This window comes from Caloenas nicobarica, chromosome 5 (genome assembly GCF_036013445.1).
Source record: "Caloenas nicobarica isolate bCalNic1 chromosome 5, bCalNic1.hap1, whole genome shotgun sequence".
NCBI lineage: Eukaryota > Metazoa > Chordata > Aves > Columbiformes > Columbidae > Caloenas > Caloenas nicobarica.
This window is the reverse complement of record NC_088249.1, coordinates 34,180,482-34,200,797: the sequence shown is the minus strand read 5'-3', so window position 1 is coordinate 34,200,797 and position 20,316 is coordinate 34,180,482. Positions and strand designations below refer to the sequence as shown.

The 20,316-nt window shown below is 38.3% G+C and overlaps 1 protein-coding gene across 3 annotated transcripts; it reads left to right on the top strand.

The window, feature by feature from the left end:
* Positions 1–284: 284 nt before the first annotated feature.
* KATNBL1 (katanin regulatory subunit B1 like 1) lies at positions 285–18,864 on the top strand. Of its 3 annotated transcripts, none has more exons than XM_065636965.1 (10): positions 285–403; positions 8,198–8,325; positions 9,950–9,990; positions 10,344–10,623; positions 12,017–12,135; positions 12,319–12,369; positions 12,451–12,540; positions 13,096–13,185; positions 13,634–13,727; positions 15,262–18,864. In XM_065636965.1, exons 2-10 carry the CDS (start codon positions 8,212–8,214, stop codon positions 15,292–15,294), a joined length of 912 nt encoding a protein of 303 aa, XP_065493037.1. In that variant the 5' UTR covers positions 285–403; positions 8,198–8,211; the 3' UTR covers positions 15,295–18,864. The 3 variants fall into 3 exon arrangements, with proteins under 3 accessions (XP_065493037.1, XP_065493036.1, XP_065493038.1); XM_065636964.1 differs by having other exon boundaries at positions 285–471; XM_065636966.1 differs by lacking the exon at positions 15,262–18,864 and adding an exon at positions 14,852–15,247 and having other exon boundaries at positions 285–471.
* Positions 18,865–20,316: the final 1,452 nt, after the last annotated feature.

Below are 20,316 nucleotides of genomic sequence, written 5' to 3'. Positions count from 1 at the left end.
CTGAGGAGGGCCGGCTGCAGCAGCCTGGGCGCCAGGACGGAGGCAGCTCTGCCGTGACGAGCGACAGCCCCGACCACCGCCCTCGCCCCGCGGGGGCGGCGGCTGCAGCTGCTCAGCGAGCGGCCCGGCCGCAGCACGCGGGCCGGGGGGGCGGGGCGTCCGGCGGCTGCCGCCGCCGCCGCGACGGGCGCGGCCTCGGCCGCTGGGCGGTGCCGGAGGCGCAGCCGCCAGAGGGCGCCGCGTGCCCGCGCCGCGCGGCGCGGCCGGTGGGGCGTGGCGCGGCGCGGCCCAGCATGCAGCGCGGCGGCGTTTGAATGGCGCAGGCTCGGGGCGCTGCGCCCCGGCGGTAGCTTCTCGTGGCTCCTCCTCTCCCCTCGGCCCGGCCCGGCACCATGAGCTGCAGGTGAGCGAGCGGAAGGTGAAGGCTCCATGGGCCGCAGCCGAGAAGCCGGCGCTCCGGGCCGGCAGCGGGTAGGGGCCCTACTGTCGGGGAGGTCACTCTTGGCCCAGGGCGCGTCTTCAGCCGCTGGGAAACCGGGGGCGGGAGGGATCTTCGGCGAGGCCTTCCAGCTGCCCGCCGGCTCTGGGGGAGTGGAGTGGAGTGGAGTGGAGCGGGGCGGGCGGCGCCGTCCGGGCCCCCGTGTGCCTCGTCCGGGCCAGGTGCGGCTCCGGGGCGCCCCGCCCAGCGTGTGGGCCGTGGCTTTGGGGGCTGCGGGCCGGCCGCTGCCGCCGGTGGGCGAGCGGGGCTGCCCACTTCCCGCTCCCCGCGCGGTGGAACCCGCGGCGGCCCCCGCCGAGTCTCCCCGCCCGGCAGCCCTGCCCGCACCGCCCGGCACCGCGGGGACCTCGGCTGTGCCGGTGCGGGGACGCCGCGGCCACCGGCCAGGCTGCGGCACAGCCGTCTTCGGTACCTGCAGTCTGCTGCGAGCGAGTTCTGTCAGCTTTGTGGTTTTTTTTTTTTTTGAATGTTGACGTCGGCCACAACTCGAAGCAATGGTGTGCGATGGTAGAGAAAAGCAAGGAGAGTGGGAAAGGTTTTGGTGCTAACGAAAGGGAGAATAACAAGCAGGGTGTGAGGCCTGCTGATGGATTTTAGTCCCTGGGTGTGACAGATTCCAGTGGAGGAAAAAAAAAGGAGGGGGGAATCTTCTGATGCTTGAAGATCAGATCCTGTATTAATTACTTCATTAAAAGGCCGTCAGTTTTGTGGGGTTTTTTTCCACTTCTGCTGGAGTAGTTTGGCATGTTGTTGAATGCAGGTCTAAAATAAAGAAATTCTGGATAGTGAGATCTGTTAAGGAGAGAGATTGGAGGTAGTTTTTTAAACTTTTTGTTGCTCTTTTTATAACATGCTGTGCTTTAATGCAAGGTTAAGTCAATTTGGTTTAAAACAACTTCCTTCTGTTTCTTCTTGGAACATGAATTTTGCTTTTCCCGCTCCCGTTTTTTTTTCTTTGTGTTCTCTGGCTGTAATCAGGGAAGGAAAAGGACAGCTACTCACGTTTAGTAGAATTAAAGCATAACACAAGGCAGGTTGGTGCCTCTGTGGACTTCTTTGGTGTTTTGTTTTTTAGTTTTAACAGTTTTGTGTCTAGAGTAAGGAGTGTGAGTATGAATTAAGAAGGCTTTTTAAATACTCTAAACAGATCAGATTCAATAATATAAGTGTATTTAAGGCTAACATAAAAGAAGTCATGTGATATCAAGCTATGTGAAATGTAGTCACAGACTATGTTCATCCACGTGGGGATGAGGTGGGTAACCCATCCTCTGGTAAGTTTGGAGTTTGAGGGGTTTTCCAATATGTCTTTCTCTGGGTTTGAATTAAAAATTCTTGTTGCATGTTTTTGAAGCTCTTTGGGTTGAGCAAATAATAGAAAAAAATTACTGTATTTAATTTTATAAGTAGTTTCTTAAAGCTTATTTAAAATATTAATGTGGGAGCTTCAGCATATTGGAGCTTTATTTCCTATATAACAACTGCCAGATAATTTTAATAATATAACTTTTCAAACCTTATTATTCCTGTAGTGTTAGTAAGTGAAAATCAACAGGTAAAAGCGTCTTTTCATGAGTGAAGTTTGACTTCAGAAGGAACTAAAACACTGATGGATTAACGTATCTGTAAATGGTACCTCCAGAAGCAGAAAACTGGGTACTTGCTTGTTTGACTTTTCTCTAGAAAATGGTGAGTTCTTTTCAGGATGTGAATAAGGTTCAGCTACTAGACTCTTAGGCTAGCTTTGCGAAGGGAGCTGATTCACACCTGGATTCATCCTCAGTAAACTTAACTGACCTCTGATTTGTGGTCATTCTCAGAGGTTCATTTTGACAGCTGGTGCTAGTGGGTCACAGACAAATTCCGTATGTAAGAGTAATAGGAAAATGAGATTAAATTGTAGGAATAAGCGAACTTTACTGGTTACTGAAATACTATTTGTCTTTACTGCAAAATTAATGTAATTCCTGTAACTTTTGTCCACACATGAAACTTTAAACAGAAAAAAATGGCCTGACAAATATAGCACTTTAAAAAATTGTCTTGCTGACGTGTAAAACATACTTTTTATGGTGTTGCAGAAAAATTTTGCGTTAACATACTCAAAAATCTTGAACTCCACTTTTATTTAAAGATAATTTAGTATTTAACACCTGATGAACTGTCAGGGCATAAATTACTAAAAAACAAGGTTTTTTTTAAAAAAAAAACACAACAAAAACCTGTTTCATATTCAAAGGATGTGGAAGCCATCTAGAACTGAAAGACGGATGCTGTAACATTTGCCAGAGTTAAAATAAAAGGAAGTGATGCCAAGCTTACAGAATTGCTCCTACATCCTAAGATAGTGCTAATTTATTTTTGTAGATAAATTACCCTTTTGGAAGTAAATTGGCAATAACCATTCTTGGAAGTTTCTCATTAGCGTTTTAAATCTCTTAATAATTGGTGAAATTAGTTGACCATGACTGGTTCCCTGATGTATACCTATTTTGATTGCTTTCAAAGCATGGACTCCCCTCCTTGAGGAGTAACGATTAATTAACTCTTTTGTCTGAGTATAATATTGTCATCCTTGAACTTGCACTTGATTTAATATGGAGTGGGAGGAGATCACAAGAACATCTGTGATGGCTAGTGTATGTGGAATGCTACAGGAAAAAATAGCTGTTAAGAATCTGGGCCAAGAGTGGGACAAGAAACATGTTTTAAAGGGTATTTACTGATGACTTAAGAAATCTAGCTATTTTACATTTGCTCCGCTCTCATGCAAAGTACTCAAGTCTGTGTTCTGTAAGAAGTTAATGTTATGTTAATACATTCGTAGATTACATAACATGCAAAGAAAAGTTTATCCCTCTCTGGAGGCTGTGCCCAGAACACAGGAGGATGGGAGGGAGTGGCAGAGTTTGTTAATACTTGCCTTGGATTGATATGCAGTTGAAAGCTTTTTAGTGCCGACTTTCTTTGCTTGGTTCTGGTCTGACTCAAAGAGTTGTGTTGCATCCGGGAGAGATCAGAGTTAGAAAACAGCAGTGGAGCCATCAGGAAGACTTTGTGCAGTTACTGTGTATTGACTCTGGGGACAAATGAGCTGACTTACCAGGATGTACGGCTGTTGTTACTCTAGTCCTGTTCTCTGAAAATTGACAGTAAAAGGGGAGGAAGGAGGGCTGGAAGGTTGGCATCTGCAGTGAGAAATCGCCAATGTGATGGGGAAATTGGTGGAATGTGAACCTGTCATCTTAATGAAATTATGCATTTCTGTTCAGATTTGCAGTCTACTTTGTTACAGTTGTAAAACAGTTCAAGCTTGTATGATGAAGGGCTAAGGCAAAGTTGAAGAAACTTGCATTCTATCCTTAGTTTATTTTTTAAATGTTGTCAAGCAAAGGAGTTGCATTAATGAAATGGTGTAACAGATTGTTCTAAACAAGTACAACTAGCTGCACTCATCACAAGGAAAAGTCAAAAATTCAAAAAGTTGAGGTATAACTTGTTTGGTCTCATACAAATTAATATCTAATGCCAGTTTAAAAATTCTCCATATGTATCTCAAGATAACTGGGTGGTATTGTCTAATTAGCTTTTTGTAGATGCTATTTGATAGCAGATAGGAAATGAAAGTTGTAAAGAGCCCTGTGAAGTGCCTCTAGCATTTGTATTTTTAATTACTGGCCAGCTAGTGTTTTATCATGTGTTACTAAGCCTTAGAAAGCAGGTTTCTTGAGATATGGACTAAGTATTAATGTAGCAGTATTAGGCTTGGATGTGCCAGATTCTTCTGTTTGTGTTCTGCTCTGTGTCTGTAATGCCTGAGCTGCGTTTCTGTATGTAATCACTTCCGATGTATTTCTTTTTTATGAATTTGCACAGTCAATCCTGGACCCAATGTCAACAATGTCCTGTGGCAAGTTCAGCTTGATTATAATTTGCACAAAGAGCCACCCCCTTTTGTTTGTTTTGAGTCTGCCTTTAGCAAGTGTGTTTTGCCACTTCATTCTAACATCGGGCAAGACTGAACAATCTCTGTGCAACTTCTCTAGGCCATTCATTTTGTAGGCCTTTGTCTTATTTCCCTTCTCTGCTATAGGCACCCTCTTTTCCACACCTAAAAGCCTAATCTGTTCAGTTCATTGTATGGAGAGTGGTGGAGTTTTTTGTTTGTTTGTTTTCTTAACTCTCCTTTTCTTGAGCTCTTTTTTACTTTAATGACATCTTTTGAGTTTTTTGGTTTGAGGGGTATTTTGTTGTTGTTTGGGTTGGGTTTTTGTTTGGTTGGTTTTTTTTGAAGGGAAGAGTACTAGACCTGCACTCTGTATTTAAAATACAGACACAAATTAGTTCTATACACTGTCACAACTGTGTTCTGTTTATTTTTCTATTTGTTGTTCCATGTGGGAGCACTGAGCAATCCAAATGATCTACAGTAAACTGTCATATATCCACATCTTGTGGATGGCAATTATTAGGTCTGAGTCTGTGATTCTATATGGGAATCCAAAATTTCCTCATGCCTGCAGGCACACGGGCTTTGCGTTACTCTATAATCATTGCTTCTGCGTATTGTACATCACAGTACTCCTCTAATTCTTTAGTTAGCCCTCATCTTCAGTGTCTGGTATAACTTCGTATTGTCAACAATCTTCATCATTTAACTACTTATCTCCTTTTTGAGGCAATTTGTGAAGATATCAAACAGCATAAACCAATGTAGATTTTCTGCGTGATTCTAGTGGTGGCATTCTTCAGTGTGAGAACTGCTTAAACAGTTTATCACTGTTAATTAGTTATTTCTCTATGCAAAAACTTTCCCTCATATCACTTCATTGCTTAGTTTCCTCAATAGATTTAAGTGAAGAACTTCTGACAGTTTTTCAGAATCTCAGACTCTGCTTCGTACTCTCAAATAATTGTACTACTTTTGCAGGGCAGGACTTGCCTTCACAACAGCCAGGCCAAATCTTTCCCAATACCTTGTTTGTGTCCACTAGTTCTATTCTTGATTGCATTGTCTACTAATTTGCACACCAGAGATGTCAGTCTGGATCTTCCTTGAGGCCATCTTTAAATACTGCTTGCATTTTCCATATGCGATTTCTTTAGGTGCTTTCTCAGCTCTAAGGGAGAGGTTCTGCACCTTGGTTAACAACGTGGCTATTTCTTTACTGCTTATATATTCACTTCTGATTCTGCATCATCAGAGACCCTCACAAAATAGGTCAAACTATGGAAACCTCTCTAAACTGTAGGACAGTGGACACAGATGTAATGATTTTACTTCTATTTTACTTTACTTCTATTTTACTTCACTTCATTGGATGTTCCTTTATATCTAATCATCTGTTGGCCTTTTGGATTTTTGTACCAAGTCTTTAAAGAAAGAATTTATAGTGTTGTCTTTTCCTGTTTCAGCTGGGAGGCTGTTCTTACATCTTATATCAAATTTGTAAAAGTATGTAATTATCTTAATTTTTCTCTTGGACATGTTGAACTTCTTGTAGAAAACTTCTTTCCCATCCAGGATAATCTCTCCTCAGTTTAGGTATTTTTCAGATGTTATCTTGGGCTCTTTAGAGCTTGATATTAAACACTGACATTTCTTTCTAGCCTTCTGATATTTTACACTTCTGTTATGTAAAAGGCATTCTAGTTTAACAGTGTTATCTTATATGTTGGAGATCAGATTCTTGCTTACTGCTTAGCATGAAAAAGGAGGATAGTCTGAGATAATTCATTAAGCAAGTAAGGAGAGGTCACTCTTCTGCATGAAGAGTTGTAAGCTGTCAGTGTGTCATGAGTAGTTGCAGAAATGATTCTTCAGGAACAGAGATCATGGATTTTTGTTTTTAGCATCTGATGGGATAAATCTGTGGGGTTTAGCTCTGGTGGTTGCAGGTCAGCCTCCCTATTCTTCTGGAGTTTATTGCTTTCTCCTCAGCAACATTCTCAAACAGGGGATACAAAAAGATATCAAGATATTTCCAGTCCTTCTAGCTTTCTGTGTTCATCATTAGCCTGAATATAAGGCTGGATTTGTTTGGATTTTAGAGTCGTTGGGTTGGGCTTTTATTCAAAAGCTCAGTTGTTTGCGTTTGTGTTGTGCTCCAAGCTTAAAATTTAACATACAGCCCATTTTGAGTCCAAACAGTGGTTTCAACCACTCTGATAAGCAGAAGAGAAGTTGGTGGTTGTTCTTGTGGTTTCTTCTAAACTTCAGTGGAAAAAATACTTTTTTCCATTTATTTGTAAGCCTGGTGGCTAAAAGCCTTGGAAGCATGGAGAGTTCAGAAGGTGACAACTATTGTCACCATCCTATAGTATGCAGGAAAAGAGTCAAGGTAATGAACTAGTCTTAAGCCAGCCTTGCATCTGTAAAAGTGTGGACCACCAACTGTTACAGGTCTGGCACTAAATAATGCTGCCATTTGCAATGCTTACTGAAATCATTGGTCTGAGGGCTCCATGTTCCCATCTTACAGGGTAAGTTGGTAAATCTTCCTTTTTTTGAGAGAGAGGGATCTCCAATGAGATTCTTTAGTACTGATTCTGTTCTAAAGAAAATGGAAGCATTGAAAGATTTTTTTTTCTTATCCTACAATATGGAATTTAATATTCATTATGTGGAGAACAGACCTTCTACTTTGTTTTGAGCCTGCCACCTGTCTGTTTTATTTGATGGCCTTTAGCTACTACACTGAAAGATCTTCTGTGGCTAATAAGCTGTTTCCCATCTGGCTTTTTCAGTGCTAAGTGTCTTAGTGTTTTAAATACTGAAGTTCTTAATGTGGGATATATCTGCTACATAGAGGAAAAGGGATAGGACTGTTCATACTAAAGGTGGAAGGGAGAGATTTTAAAAGTAAGATGGTGTGTTTTGCTAAAATGTTTTAAGAATAGTGCTGCATGGTGATGTAGTTTGTGAATCCAGTCTCAAGCAATGGATTTTCTGAATCACACAAAATGAAAAACCATATGTACAACTGTCTCAGTCTTGGGTTTGATTCTTGTAGAGAGATTTGCATACTTCAAGACAAAGTACTTTAGACATTTTCTTACTGGTTAACTGTGGAATAAAGACTTTTTTTTTTCCTCTAATGGGGAAAAATAGCCAAAGTTATATGCTGAGAAAAATGAGTGGGGGGTAGATCTGCCAATAAAGGGAGATCTTTCATTTCCATTTTTTTACCTTTAGTATTTTGATGAAGTTTATCTTCCTGACAAGCAGGGATTACTTTTTCTTAGCTGCCTTTCCTCACTTAGAAACAGTTGTGGGACCAATTATTTTTCTCTAGGTGGCTGATGAAATTCATAGTGTGAAATGTGGAGGAAGGGGTCTCAAATTGCCTTACTCTTGTCTGTATGGCACCCCTCAGTGCAGGTGTACTAAGCTGGTCTGAAAACAAGATCTCTGCTTCTCTTTCGGGGGGGGAAGTGTGGGGGGGTGCAGGTGACTTGTTTTTGCTCTCCTTTTCTTTTTTGTAGAAAACTGAATGAGAATTTTGAAGTGCTTATCAGCTGGAGGCCTTATCATTAGTAAAATGCTAACATTTGCTAAAGGATGCTGTCTTAGATTATATATATGATAGAACATCTTGTGACTAGTTGAACTGTTTTAACTGGGTTTGCAGCTGCATTTGAAGAAAATTGACTGAATATTTTAGAAAATATAACTAAATATCTTTCTCTTGAAAACAGGGATTTGAGAGATTATGGCATCTGAAGCCCACAATGTTAGAAAACAGAAAGTATTGCATATTGAAGGTTGTCCCATTGATCTCCCAAGAAAAAGAATCTCTTCTGCTACTAAAAAGATCATGAAGGAGGTAAGTTGTTTGTTTTTATTTTTGTGTGTCTTCTGAAACCAAAGTAAACATTCAAGTGAGTTCATAGTTCTGAGCAGTCTAAAACTATTAATAGAAGCACAGCACTATTGGGCATTTCATTTTTAGATGTACAATAGAACTTCAGCTTGAACAGCGACTATATTATGAGAATTATGCATTATAATGGGCACAAGCAGTGACTACACATATACGTGCATCGTATTGTCCACATGAGCAGTAGGTACTGGTATCATTTTACTCACACCTACTTGTCTGCAGTCTAGCCAAGACCTGTTCCAGTAGAGGAGTTCTATCATCAAAAAGTTAGCTTTATTGCTAAGAGAACTACATGGCACAATTGAGAGGTGCGGTAGGTGAAATACTTGCATTGAAATGAACCTGTCATCTTGTTATTATTCAGCTTGTCTAGTAACATGTACTGTCACTGGATTCTTGCTAGTCAGAAACATCTTCTCATAACCTCTTACCTTTGTTACTGGCTGAAGAGTAAGACAGGCAGTGGAGTACAGAGGGAGTACTAGGGAGGTAAACTTTGTGTAAGATCAATTCAAACAGTAGTGAAGATACCAATATCTATGTCTGTTTATACTATGTATTAAAACCCACACGGTTTAATTACTCATGTTACCAAAAAAAATCATAGCATTTTTTAGTTGATGCGCACAACATAAATGTTAACAGTAGTATAACTTTTCAAGTTGAAATGCCTGCAGTATGTGAACATAGTACCTGTTTATATGAAAAAACATATCTCTAACTTGAGTGTGTTAGTGATTTTTTTAAATTTTTTTTATTTTCAATAATTTGTTTACTAATGGGAAGAATAGACCAGAATGTCACATTTCAATTCATCTTCATTACATGAAGCTTTAAAACATTGAAGATTATTGTATTTTTAAAAGTCTTTAGAAATTCATCTTCAAATTGCATTGCTTAATTTTCAAAGGTTTTGCTAATCTGTATGTCACAACCTTGAGTGGATTTTGTGATTCCTCTGCGATATCGCTTCTCTGTGCAGCCTAGTTGGTGTCAGGGTGCTAATCTGTTTCATATGAATGAATTCAGGATAATCAAGCTGGTGTTGTCTGCAGCAGTCTTGATTTTTTTTTTTGTGTGTGTTTGGTTTTTTTCTATTGTTGTGCTTTTTGGAGATGTTCTGCTGTCATCCTTCCCAGTACTAGCATCTACTGTATTATGGGCCTTTACATGTATGTATGAGACAAGTAATGCAATTTTGCCATCAGATTACAGTAGGCTTTTTCTATTAGTCACAGGTTTTTAGTTTGCTAGTAACTGAAGAATCTGTCTCTGATGTCACAATCCTGTCTCTTGCCAAAGATACACTGAGCCTATAGCTGACTGTGGTGCTCCAAGAACAGCTGTGGCAGAGCTAGTCCATCTATAGATCATTGTGACATACTCAAAGATTATACTAAGGTTAACGTAGTTGTGATTCAGTTGCAGAATAGGAAGAACGGGTGGGAGGAAGGGAATCTGTGGTAAACTTAGGCATGGTAAAGGAGGACTTATTTTTGAACAAACTGTGGGAGTGTTTGGGCCTTTTTAGTAATTTTTTTTTTATTCTCTATTCCCTTTGTCCCAGGGTAAGAGATCTCCAAAACAGCTGGCTTCATATACAAACAGGTAGGAGGGTCTGAGTTTCAAGTGAAAGGGAGGTGCAGGAGGGAGCAGTTTAAATCTATTACAACATGCATGCAGACACAAATGGAGGATGGGTCTTAATTTTACTGACAATACTTGGTTTTGTCCACTTCCATAATAGCAAGTCTCTGCATTAATAAAAGCAGGAGAAAAATATCAGTGATAGCTCTTAGTTCTGATAACCCAAATGTCATGAAGGTGTATCTTGGGGGTAAAATAATTAAGTAACCTGCATGTTGACTACTGAATTCGTAATGATATATTTTAACTTAATAACAGAAGGGATTGCTTAGGTTTAGAGCAACCTTCACTAAAATACTGCTCTATTTTTGCAGAGTAACAGTTGGAAAAACGGTGACCAGTCCCCTCTCTCTTTTCAAAGTAGTATATTGTAAAAGAAAAGTTCGTTGTTATACTCCAAAGCCTTGTTACAGAAAGAAACAGTTCCCTAAATCTAGGGACTGTGACATGGCAAATAAAGAAAATGAACTGGCTTGTGCAGGGAATCTGCCAGCAAAACTGCATGACAGTCGTACACACCTGCTGAACTCTAGTGATTCTAGCTCATCTCAAACAGAAGGCTCGTCATCCAAATATAGTGGATTTTTTTCAGAGGTAAGCGGAGTTTAAAGAAACTTTATTTTAAAGTAAAAGTATTCTTGGTAGTTTCTTTGTGTGGTTAGCTTTGAAAGTTTTCAAAGAGATAAATTTTCTTAACACACAGATTGGTTCAGGTCCTGTGATACACAGTCTTTATCTGTCACTTTACAGTGATGCAGTTGCCAAAAGTATTAGTCCTGCCAGTCTTCTCTGTGTTTGTCAGCACAGAAGCTCAAATCTGCCAGGTTAATCTGGGTTAGAATTGTACCAGCACCAAAGGAAAACATTGTTTTGACCTGGCTAGGTTTGTGATCTGGCATGATGCATGGCCACAGTGTGTTTATGGAAGTGTGAAAGTGTTAGTGTATGGATGGAAATAAGCTGGTGAGGTGGGATAGGACCATTTTCAATAGCAGTATCAGTTTAGTGTGTATGAAACTAACTTGAAAATTTGTATGAGACTGTATTTCTTCAAGATTACTTGATGAAACACAATGAATGCTTGCAGGGCTTCTGAAACTGGCTAAAAGGTCAGATATTTAAATGAAACGGCTTTTGTGACAGCGAAGGCCATTTAAGTCCTTCACTGTTGAAGCTTCCATTTCTGTTACCATAGATGTTTGTTACCCAGTGAGGCTTGCAGGTGTCTAAAATGAAGCTTTTCCGGGAAGATAAGGTCAAAGACTATCACATTGTTGTCTTTTCATGGTACTGTGTGCGCTGCCATGAAGAGAGAGCCCTGAAGAGTCCAGTGGGCTGGAGGTACCGGTCTGTGGCGCTCTTGTGCTCCATTGACTTTGATAGTTTCAAGGAAGGAGCAGCAGGATAGTTAGAACAAAGAGCTTCCAGACAGAAGTGTAAAGAAATGAAGACTGGGAAAGATTAATCCTCTGAGTAACTGAAGACCAGATCACTGGCCACAGATGAATGTTTAACTGACTGGAGAGATGTGGGTGGCTCTCTGCAACGTTCATTCCAATCCAAGATTTTAATAAAATTCTAAATTTCATTCAGAGAATAAGGTTTTTCAGAAATCAACCTTTTATGTCAAAGTTCAGAATAATGCATATAATTACTGTGTCTAAATTGTTAAAGTTCTCAAAATTAATATGCATCTAAGTAAAAAGTTATCAAAGTTGGTGAGGCTTACAGGTTGTTGTTTGTGAATACTCTGTTTTGTTATTAGAACCTCTCTTCAGGTGCCTACAGACCTTATTCTTGTAGCTTTTGTGTAAGCTTAATTTATTCATGGTTCTTAAGGCCATCGTTAGCTAAATTTCTAAAACAAACTCGTCAGTACACAGGTGGGAAAGTATATTTTCATGTACTAAATCACTATATTAGAGCAGAGTTGTTGCTGGCTACTTTAGTTGTGGTCAACTTCTTGTATATTTTTGAAAATATACAGGTTTCTCAGGACCATGAAACTATGGCTCAAGTTCTCTTCAGCAGGAATCTGAGGCTGAACGTAGCTTTAACCTTTTGGAGAAGGAGAAGTATAAGTGAACTGGTAGCCTACTTAGTGAGGTAAATGCAGTGTCTCTTCTTTCATATTCCTAAGGTGGTAGCAATCCCAAATATACTGCAGTATTTTTAGAGGTTACTTAGATGTTTGTTATGTTATACTTATGCTTCCACTATGATTTAAAGATTATACTTCAACCTATACTCTACTAGTAACATTTCTGATTTTATTCTTAATGTTTCTAGGATACAGGATCTTGGAGTAGTAGTAGACTGCCTTCCTGTGCTTACAAACAGGTACAGACAAAAAGTGGGGGGTGAGAATCTGCTATAACCATGTTGAAGTTCAAGCACTTCTGAAACATTTTGGTTTTTAAGTTTACAGGAAGAAAAACCATATATTTCAGTTGGCTGCTGCGTAGATCTTTTGCCTTTAGTGAAATCGCTACTTAAAAGCAAATACGAAGAGTAAGTATCAATTTTAGATGTTTTCAAAACACACTTACTAGCTATACAGTGTGCTAGAAATGAATGGTGCTTAGTCGTCCGACTCTTGTTCCCTTTTCCTGTTCTCCCAACCCTTTGTTTCTGATGGAACACCCACCTGAAGGGGAGCTTTCCTCTAAGCCTTTCTCTTTTAACAAAACAGTGGTGCAAAAAACTTTTCTGCTATGTTAAGGACTGCAGCAGACTGGCTTTGGCCTTGCACAGATTTATTTATCCTAAACAGTAAAACAGAACAGCACTGCAGTTTTAGTATGCTTTATGACATGAAGTCAAGGCAAAGTTTTCAGGCAAAATACCTGAAAAATTTCTAGTTTTTCAGCAACAGCTTCAGTTTACCACTTTGAAATTGAAAACATAAGCAAGTATTTAAACTTGCCAATATGTCTAGATTTTCTTCTTCCAGAATAGAAAATGTGTTGCTTTCCGAGTTGCTTACCAATTTGTCTTGACACTTTAGCTGACCTGTAGATACTGGAGAGGGGGAAAAACCATAATGTGTAAAATATGTTGTTGCAGATATGTAATAGTTGGTTTAAACTGGCTTCAGGCTGTCATTAAAAGATGGTGGTCAGAACTATCTGCACATACAGAAAAGGCAGAAGATGGGTGAGTATAGTATTGGGAAATATTTAAATGTGTTTCTCTAGCTTATTCTATCTCAAAACCTGTTTTAACTTTGATCAGTAGGAGCACACGTTATCTACAAAGGAAAAAATATAATTTTAAAGTAACAGTTTAAAAGTACTTAAAATAAGTTCTTAAGACACAGGTGGTGTTTGGAAACTTACCTTAAGGGTAGACATGTGTTTGGGTTTTGGTTTTTTGTTTTTGTTTTTTTGTTTGGTGGGGTTTTTGTTTTACTAGAGTTCTAATACATGTAGAACATAGTCATATCGGGGTTATACAAATATTGTAGAAGTTTGAAAATTTTTCTGACATTGTAGCAATATCTATCACATAGACTAAGTCTATATGCATTATTTATCATGCGTTTCAGTCAAAGTCTACTGAAATGTAGTATATGAATTATAAAGTGTTGTCAATTCTTTTTCAGAAACATTCATATTTTAAAACGACAATTAGGTGGATTGTGGGATCAGGAGAATCATCTTATTCTGGTTCCAGGATATACTGGTAATATAGCTAAGGTAATCCAGTTCCAGGTGTGTTTAGTAATGAACATAGAGGAATACTGTAAGTGATACAGCTCATTTGATGTTATATTTGCTAAACTGTTGACAGATAAACACTTGTATTTTCTTCTAATGCTCAAATATATTTCACAATTTTCACAGAAGTATGGATTGTATTCCATGTGCTAATAGTAGTGTGGTTTAGGATGCTAACAATGACTTTTTTTAATATATTTATATATTTTCTTTCTTTACAGAGAAAACATTTCCTTAATAATAAAACAGCTAATAGTGAGAAGCCTTAAAATTGATATAAAAAAGGGCCCAGAAAAGTAGGTAGACTCTAAAAGGGATGTTTTCTCTGAAATCTGATGTACATGTTGTAAGTGTAGTGCTGGGCTAAGATTCTCCGCCCTGCAATGTTGTTAGTATATGCACGTCAAGTGACAACATACTAAATTCTGAAGCTAATTGCTGACCTAATGCTTAAAAAATGACGAGTTTGTGGAGAGCAGAACAGGGTCTCCATCTGAAGTGAATTCCCATTTGTCTTTCTCAGTACAGTGTGGTATCAGTAATATAAGGGTGTCTGGTAAGTGCACGATTTGCTGCCCATGATGCTCATCTCTATAAACACAGCTTTCTGACGTTGGGCACCAAGAGTTACACTTTCTAAGAAACTTCTCCACATGGTGGGACCTGACGAAGGTAGTCAGTGAGAAAGAACTTAAACCAGACACTTGGTTATGTGCAGGATTTGAGTGAACTTGAAAAGAACTTGGAGATTGCATGCTTTATTTATATCTGAAAGAGTTTTCTGGAATCTATAATTCTATGGATACAGAATTTGTCACTTTATGTATCAAATAAGTTATTAATATTCTTCTCAGACTGCTGCACACCTCTGGCTTCAATTTTGACGTATCTGTAAGGATAATTACAAACTTCTTGTGAAGTTTCAGTCAGCAAGGGTGCAGAAGAATTCAGTTCTAATGCTGAACTCGTAGAGCAGTGGGAGCTTGTAATATTGACTGCCTGTTTCTTCTGGTAGATAAACATAGCAACTCTAGCCAGTGTCAGTTTGTTTCTCTAGAATCCAGGTTCACTTTCTGTCCATTTGTCTCCTTCATGTATATCAGGATAGATTGTGACCAAGGCCACCGGAACAAATCAGGAGCAAAAGGAGTGGTACACGAATGTTGGAGGGATGGGGTGAAGGACAATCACTCTTAATAAACATCTTTCAAATACATGGTCTCATGATGAGGATTTTCTTTCCTGTGCATGCAGGGAACAGGAAAAACAGACTAGAATGATGTCTTTGGAACTAATCCCACTATTCTTGCGGGCTTTTTAGTACATAAAGAAGTGCCTTTGAAAGTGTTAATTAAAAGTAATCTTGAAGATAAGTTTAGGCCAAATTACAGAACAAGTTAATTATTCTTGTCTTATGGTCCTGGTTGGTTACCCTGCTTCAGACACACCACTGATGTTACAGCCATAAGTAATGTGACACTTTCTCCTTTTTTTTTTTTTTTTTTCCTTCTAGGATGTAAATGCTTATTTATTACAGCTACGCTGACATGATTGGGAAACTATGTGTGCTTTTGTGGTGAAAAGATCCCCTAAAGTATCCCTGACATATGTACTGTTTCTGAAAGCCTTTTGAGAAATACTGGCAGAAGAGAGCTGAACTGTCAAGCTGTTTAATGAAACCACTAACAAAATCCTAACGATCTACTTCACATTGAAGTGGAAAAATGTCTGGTAGGGGCAACTTTTACTTCAGTGAGGTGAAAGTGCACTATGAAAACTGTATGCCTTTGCTGCATTTGGGATTCACTCAGTTACTAGGTATTTGGTTAAATGCTACTGTATTTTACTACAACATTGCATAAAGGAAGATGAATTATATTGTCATGAAGACAAGACAGCAGAACCAGTTATAAGGAACCAACAAAAGCAATCAGCATTAAGATCTTTTAAATGTTTCTTTCACAAAAGAACTCCAAAATGCACACCTATCTTCCAATTACATTAAAAAAAAACTTTGGAATATTCAGTTACTTCTATGTTTTAATCAAATTATTAAAGACAATTTTTGTTTGCACTATTGAGAAACTATACAGCAAAGATGCCTTAAATACTAGTATTTTGAAAATCCAATGTGTTAAGATGCAAATAGCTATTATGTTCAGATTGTGATGAAAAACTACAAAAATCAGGGTTTCACATTGTATACTTAATGAAACATTGCACATATACAAAAAATCATGTATGAAAAATATAAATACCTGAAGTTAAGCTTGGATAAACAGTTATTGCAAATGTCAGCAGAATGGTGAATTCATGTCTAACGAATGTTTTTATATTGTATGTGGATTTCTAACACAGTAATCTTGTTCTGTATCATTTAAACTACATGCAAATAAGTAAATATATTGTATCTACTGTTTTTTCAAGTTCATAAAAACAATTTCTAGAATAATCTCTTCCACAGTACTTTTTATTATAGATATTTATGTTTATTGTTTGAAATGTTTACAGCCAGTTGAGGCCATGTTATTCAAATCGCATCCTTTTTATACTACCTCCTTTAAGAAACTGATAAAGAGCTTTCGCAAAATTAATAAAGTTCTAGCCTGATCAATGATGGCAAATTCACTCGAACAATAGCATTGAAAATACATCTATAAACTTTTTTGCTGTCCTGTTGCTATCCTGTACTATTTTAATTTAAAAGCCATAGCTTAGTAGCTCTGAGGGAGTTTTGATTTTTAGGCTTGCTATTGCTTTTTTTTATTTTGTGATTAAGAAGCATGCTTTTCCAATTAAAACTTGTGAAGTGCCAGCTGTTTGCTTAAAACATAACTACACATGCACAGCATGTATCACCAAATAGTCTACTTCCTTCTTAAAACACTAAGTACTTACAAGGGTTGGTTTTGCACCTAGCAGTAAGTGTATGCACTTTTATTGCCGTGCAGGAGAAAAGTCTTTTGATAGCCCCAAGGGGTTTTTGCTTTACAGATTAAATAAATGAATTTTAAACTGTCGTAGTGGTCAACAGCCTTAGGCTTTCTGTTGCTTCATTTTGTATTTAATTTACATATCATTATTGCTGACTTCTGAAGGCCAACTAGAAATCTGCCATCAGAACTTGGTGCTTTTCCTCGTTTGAATATTCTTTAAACCACCAAAGGTTTAGCGCTTCCCTGGGCAGTCAGCTACAGGGAAGAGTTTCTGGGACATCCCAAAACTGAGAACTCCGTGGGACAATCTCGAGATATGCACAAAGCCAAATTCTTTTTGCTAGAATTGTTATGTACCATTAGAGATATTTCACAATCAAAAGAGTTTGAGATAAACTTACTACTTCTCAGATGTTCTTGCTGTCAATTAAAAACTTAAAGGATTTATGACATTCTTTTATTACCTTACTGTTCTGTTGCGTACTTAAGTGTAAAAGTAACATAAAGACTAGCTTCATTTGGGTAACAATTGCTGAAACAGGTTATTCCTCAAGGAGAATACTGTAAAGGTGATGGACACTCAGATCTCAATTTTGTCCTGTTTTGTTTGTGTGGGGTTTTTTAATAGGCAAAGTAACTGATGCCCATTTATTTCTGATAGTACAAGAAGTAATCATTGTAATTGATGAAAGTGAAATACTCTAGTATGCAAAAATCCAGCTTGACTGTAGATGTAAATACATGGGCTTATAATTCTGCATGTGACCATGGATCTAGCAAATGGTAATTGGTTGGTGCTTTTGTTCTAGTTGGCAAGGTAAGATTGACTTGAGGATTGTTATTGAGAAATATCTAATAAAATAATGCATTATTTTTAACTGCCAAAAGTTGTATTTTGACAGCATCAATAATACAGTATTAAACATGAAGTTATTAGTATCTGTGCCTTATTTTAAATGATTTTTTTTACTGTTTTCAGGCAGCTACTAGGCTGTAAGAATAGGATTCTGGTCTCTATGAAATGATTTTTCTGTCATGATCTTAAACCTATTCACGCTGATGTTAAGACTCAGCTTGTTATATGCTCTTTAGTACTCAAATGGCTAGGAATCAGTCTTGCTGTAATAGAATGTGTATGTATGATACCTGCTCAAAGGTGACATGAGTAAAATGTCTTAAAAGCTGTGTAACTCTGAAATCCATGTAGATATCTTGGTGAATCTAAGAATTAAGTTTATGAGCAATCATGCATAACTGCTAGTCTTTATGTGACACTTTTTGAAAAAGCTGGTTTTAAGATGTGTCAAAAGATCTAGGCAGAATTAATCCTTTATCCCTTATGTTCTTGTGATGCAGAAGCATCTATGTACTTGAGAATGAAGGATGCCTCCACAAAGCTGTTCTTCATGTTATACAACTTGATATGAAGTTAGGGTCCTTGAGGCAAAAGAGGTACTGTTTTTCAGTGTTCCCTGAGAGTCCTTGAGGCTGTTTTGCTGAAAAGGATTTTATTTGACATGTGAACCAGGACTTACCCATCCCCTAAACTGAAATTAAAGCAGCCTTCTGACAAACTGCCTCTTCCTGCAGAGCTAAAAACCCCTCAATATTCTGTTAATATAAGAATAAAATTTCAGATATTGCTGATAGCCTACTGAAGAGTGGAGACAGAAAAAGCTACCCCAGTAATTAGCTGGGTAGAAAGAAACTAGCATGTCTTAATGGTTCTGCATAGCTCCATTTTGAAGGAGTTACACATGTTCCTTAGTACAGAACATACTGCAGCGGAGCACCCTTGTATCACACAAATGCTGGAGTTCCATGCTCCATAATAGTGCTCACAAATTGTTACTCGTATTTAAAAAAACTAGCATCAGCCCTCCAGGAGCTTATCATCTGCAGTGAGATGATATTAAAATGATCTTTCCCTTTCTGTAGGCTGCCTTATTGTTAGCAAAGGCTGCAGTTTTAACACTTAGGGAACAGGAGAGATGGGAGAACAGGAAAAGACCAAAAAAGCACTCATGGCCTATACTGAGTGACATCAGCCCCACGGCATTATGCCAAATGCGTCTTAAAGCAGGCTATATTTGCATTTTCTGGTATCTGAATTAGGCACATTTGGACTTAAAGGTCTTTATGCATTTTGCATTAAAGAAAAGTTTTGAAGACAGACACTACAGTGCTGATTTGTGGTGTGTTGTTTTTTTGGAGGTTGGGGGCGGGGGGGGGTTGTTGTGGTTGTTTGTGGTGGGTTTGTTTTTGTTTTGTTTGGTGTTTTTTTTTCTTGAAAGGGTGGACACTTTTCTGTGTAGAAACTTGAAAATATCTTGTGCAAAGCTTACATTTTGAAACCGGCAAGTAGTTCCATTTGCCAGTCCATCTTGCCAAATCTTCAAGTTTCACAGAAGACTGAATGTCTTAGTGTGGAGATTTGCTGTTATATTTCGTGCCCAGTTTTCTGGTACAAAGAGAAACAGATGGTTCATAGTCAAGTATTTCAGAATACAAAACCATGCAAATCATGCTACTGGTGTGAAGTTATTCCAACTTTTGTACAATGCAAATTCTTGAGTTTATGAAAGCAATTGGTTCTTATGCAAGGAACTTTATATTGAGCTGATGCTGCATTGGAGGAGGAAAAAAGATTAAGCAGTTTTTAATAGCCTTGGTAAAAGCCAGACAGCATAGGTTAGTTTTTGTCTTCAGTCTTCCTTCCTACACACAGTAATCATTGTGGGTTACAGATAAAGATTCACTGAGAGAATAGATTGAGTATGCTTGTGTTGTTAGTGCTTATATTGTACTTCATTAAACAATTTAATTTTGTTCCATATTAGTTAAATAGCTTGTTTGGTGTCTTAGAATGAGACTAAAGGAAAGTATTTATTCCCCTTCCCCTGCATTCATTCTTAATTTCATAATTTTATTGCTTCCTCTTCTAGTTTAAATATACTGTAAGTATCTATTGTTAGAAGCAGGGAGGATTAAAATTCTAGATAAAACACTGGCCTAGCTATTTGACACTTCATTTTAAAGCAATTGTGAAAATTTTCCCTCTTTCAAACTCTTCTCACAAGTTTTGTTAATACCTATTAATTGAAGTGGGCACTCATGGCTGCACGTTTTGAGTTTCAACTTGGTTGAAAAAAAAAAAAATAAAGTGTTTTCACTCTAAATAACCGTAGCTGCAGTATTTTTTTTTCATTGCCAAGTGGGAGGTGTAGCGCTGTCATTTAATGGGATAGAATGAAATAATCACACGAACTTCAACTGTTGCAAACCTAGAGTATCTTTGTTTTCATGTGGACTACTGTTCTGTAGTATATTTCTTTGTTGATAATAGCTGCTGAGCAATTGCTATAAAATGAGATCTGCTTTCAGTTTGAATGTGGTATGTAGTTGTTTCCAGTTCATACAGATCACTGCTTCAATTCAGTCATTACTTGGAGCACTACAGTGTAGATGAGCTGTTGGGGCCTTGAACATCTGGTTGTAACAAAATACAACATGCCATGTTTACATTTTCCCCCTTTTTTTTTCCTTGTGTCTTAATTTCAGTGCTTAAAGCCGTTCAAATTCCCTTTGGGAAGTGATAGCTGCCAAAACATGCATAAAAATGCTTTAATAAG

Coding starts and splice junctions, on each gene's coding strand:
- KATNBL1 (XM_065636965.1), top strand. CDS start 8,212: ATGGCATCTGAAGCCCACAATGTTAGAAAACAGAAAGTATTGCATATT. Junction 12,370..12,450: donor CTTCCTGTGCTTACAAACAG/GTACAGACAAAA, acceptor TTGGTTTTTAAG/TTTACAGGAAGAAAAACCAT. Junction 13,728..15,261: donor ATACTGGTAATATAGCTAAG/GTAATCCAGTTC, acceptor TTTTCCTTCTAG/GATGTAAATGCTTATTTATT.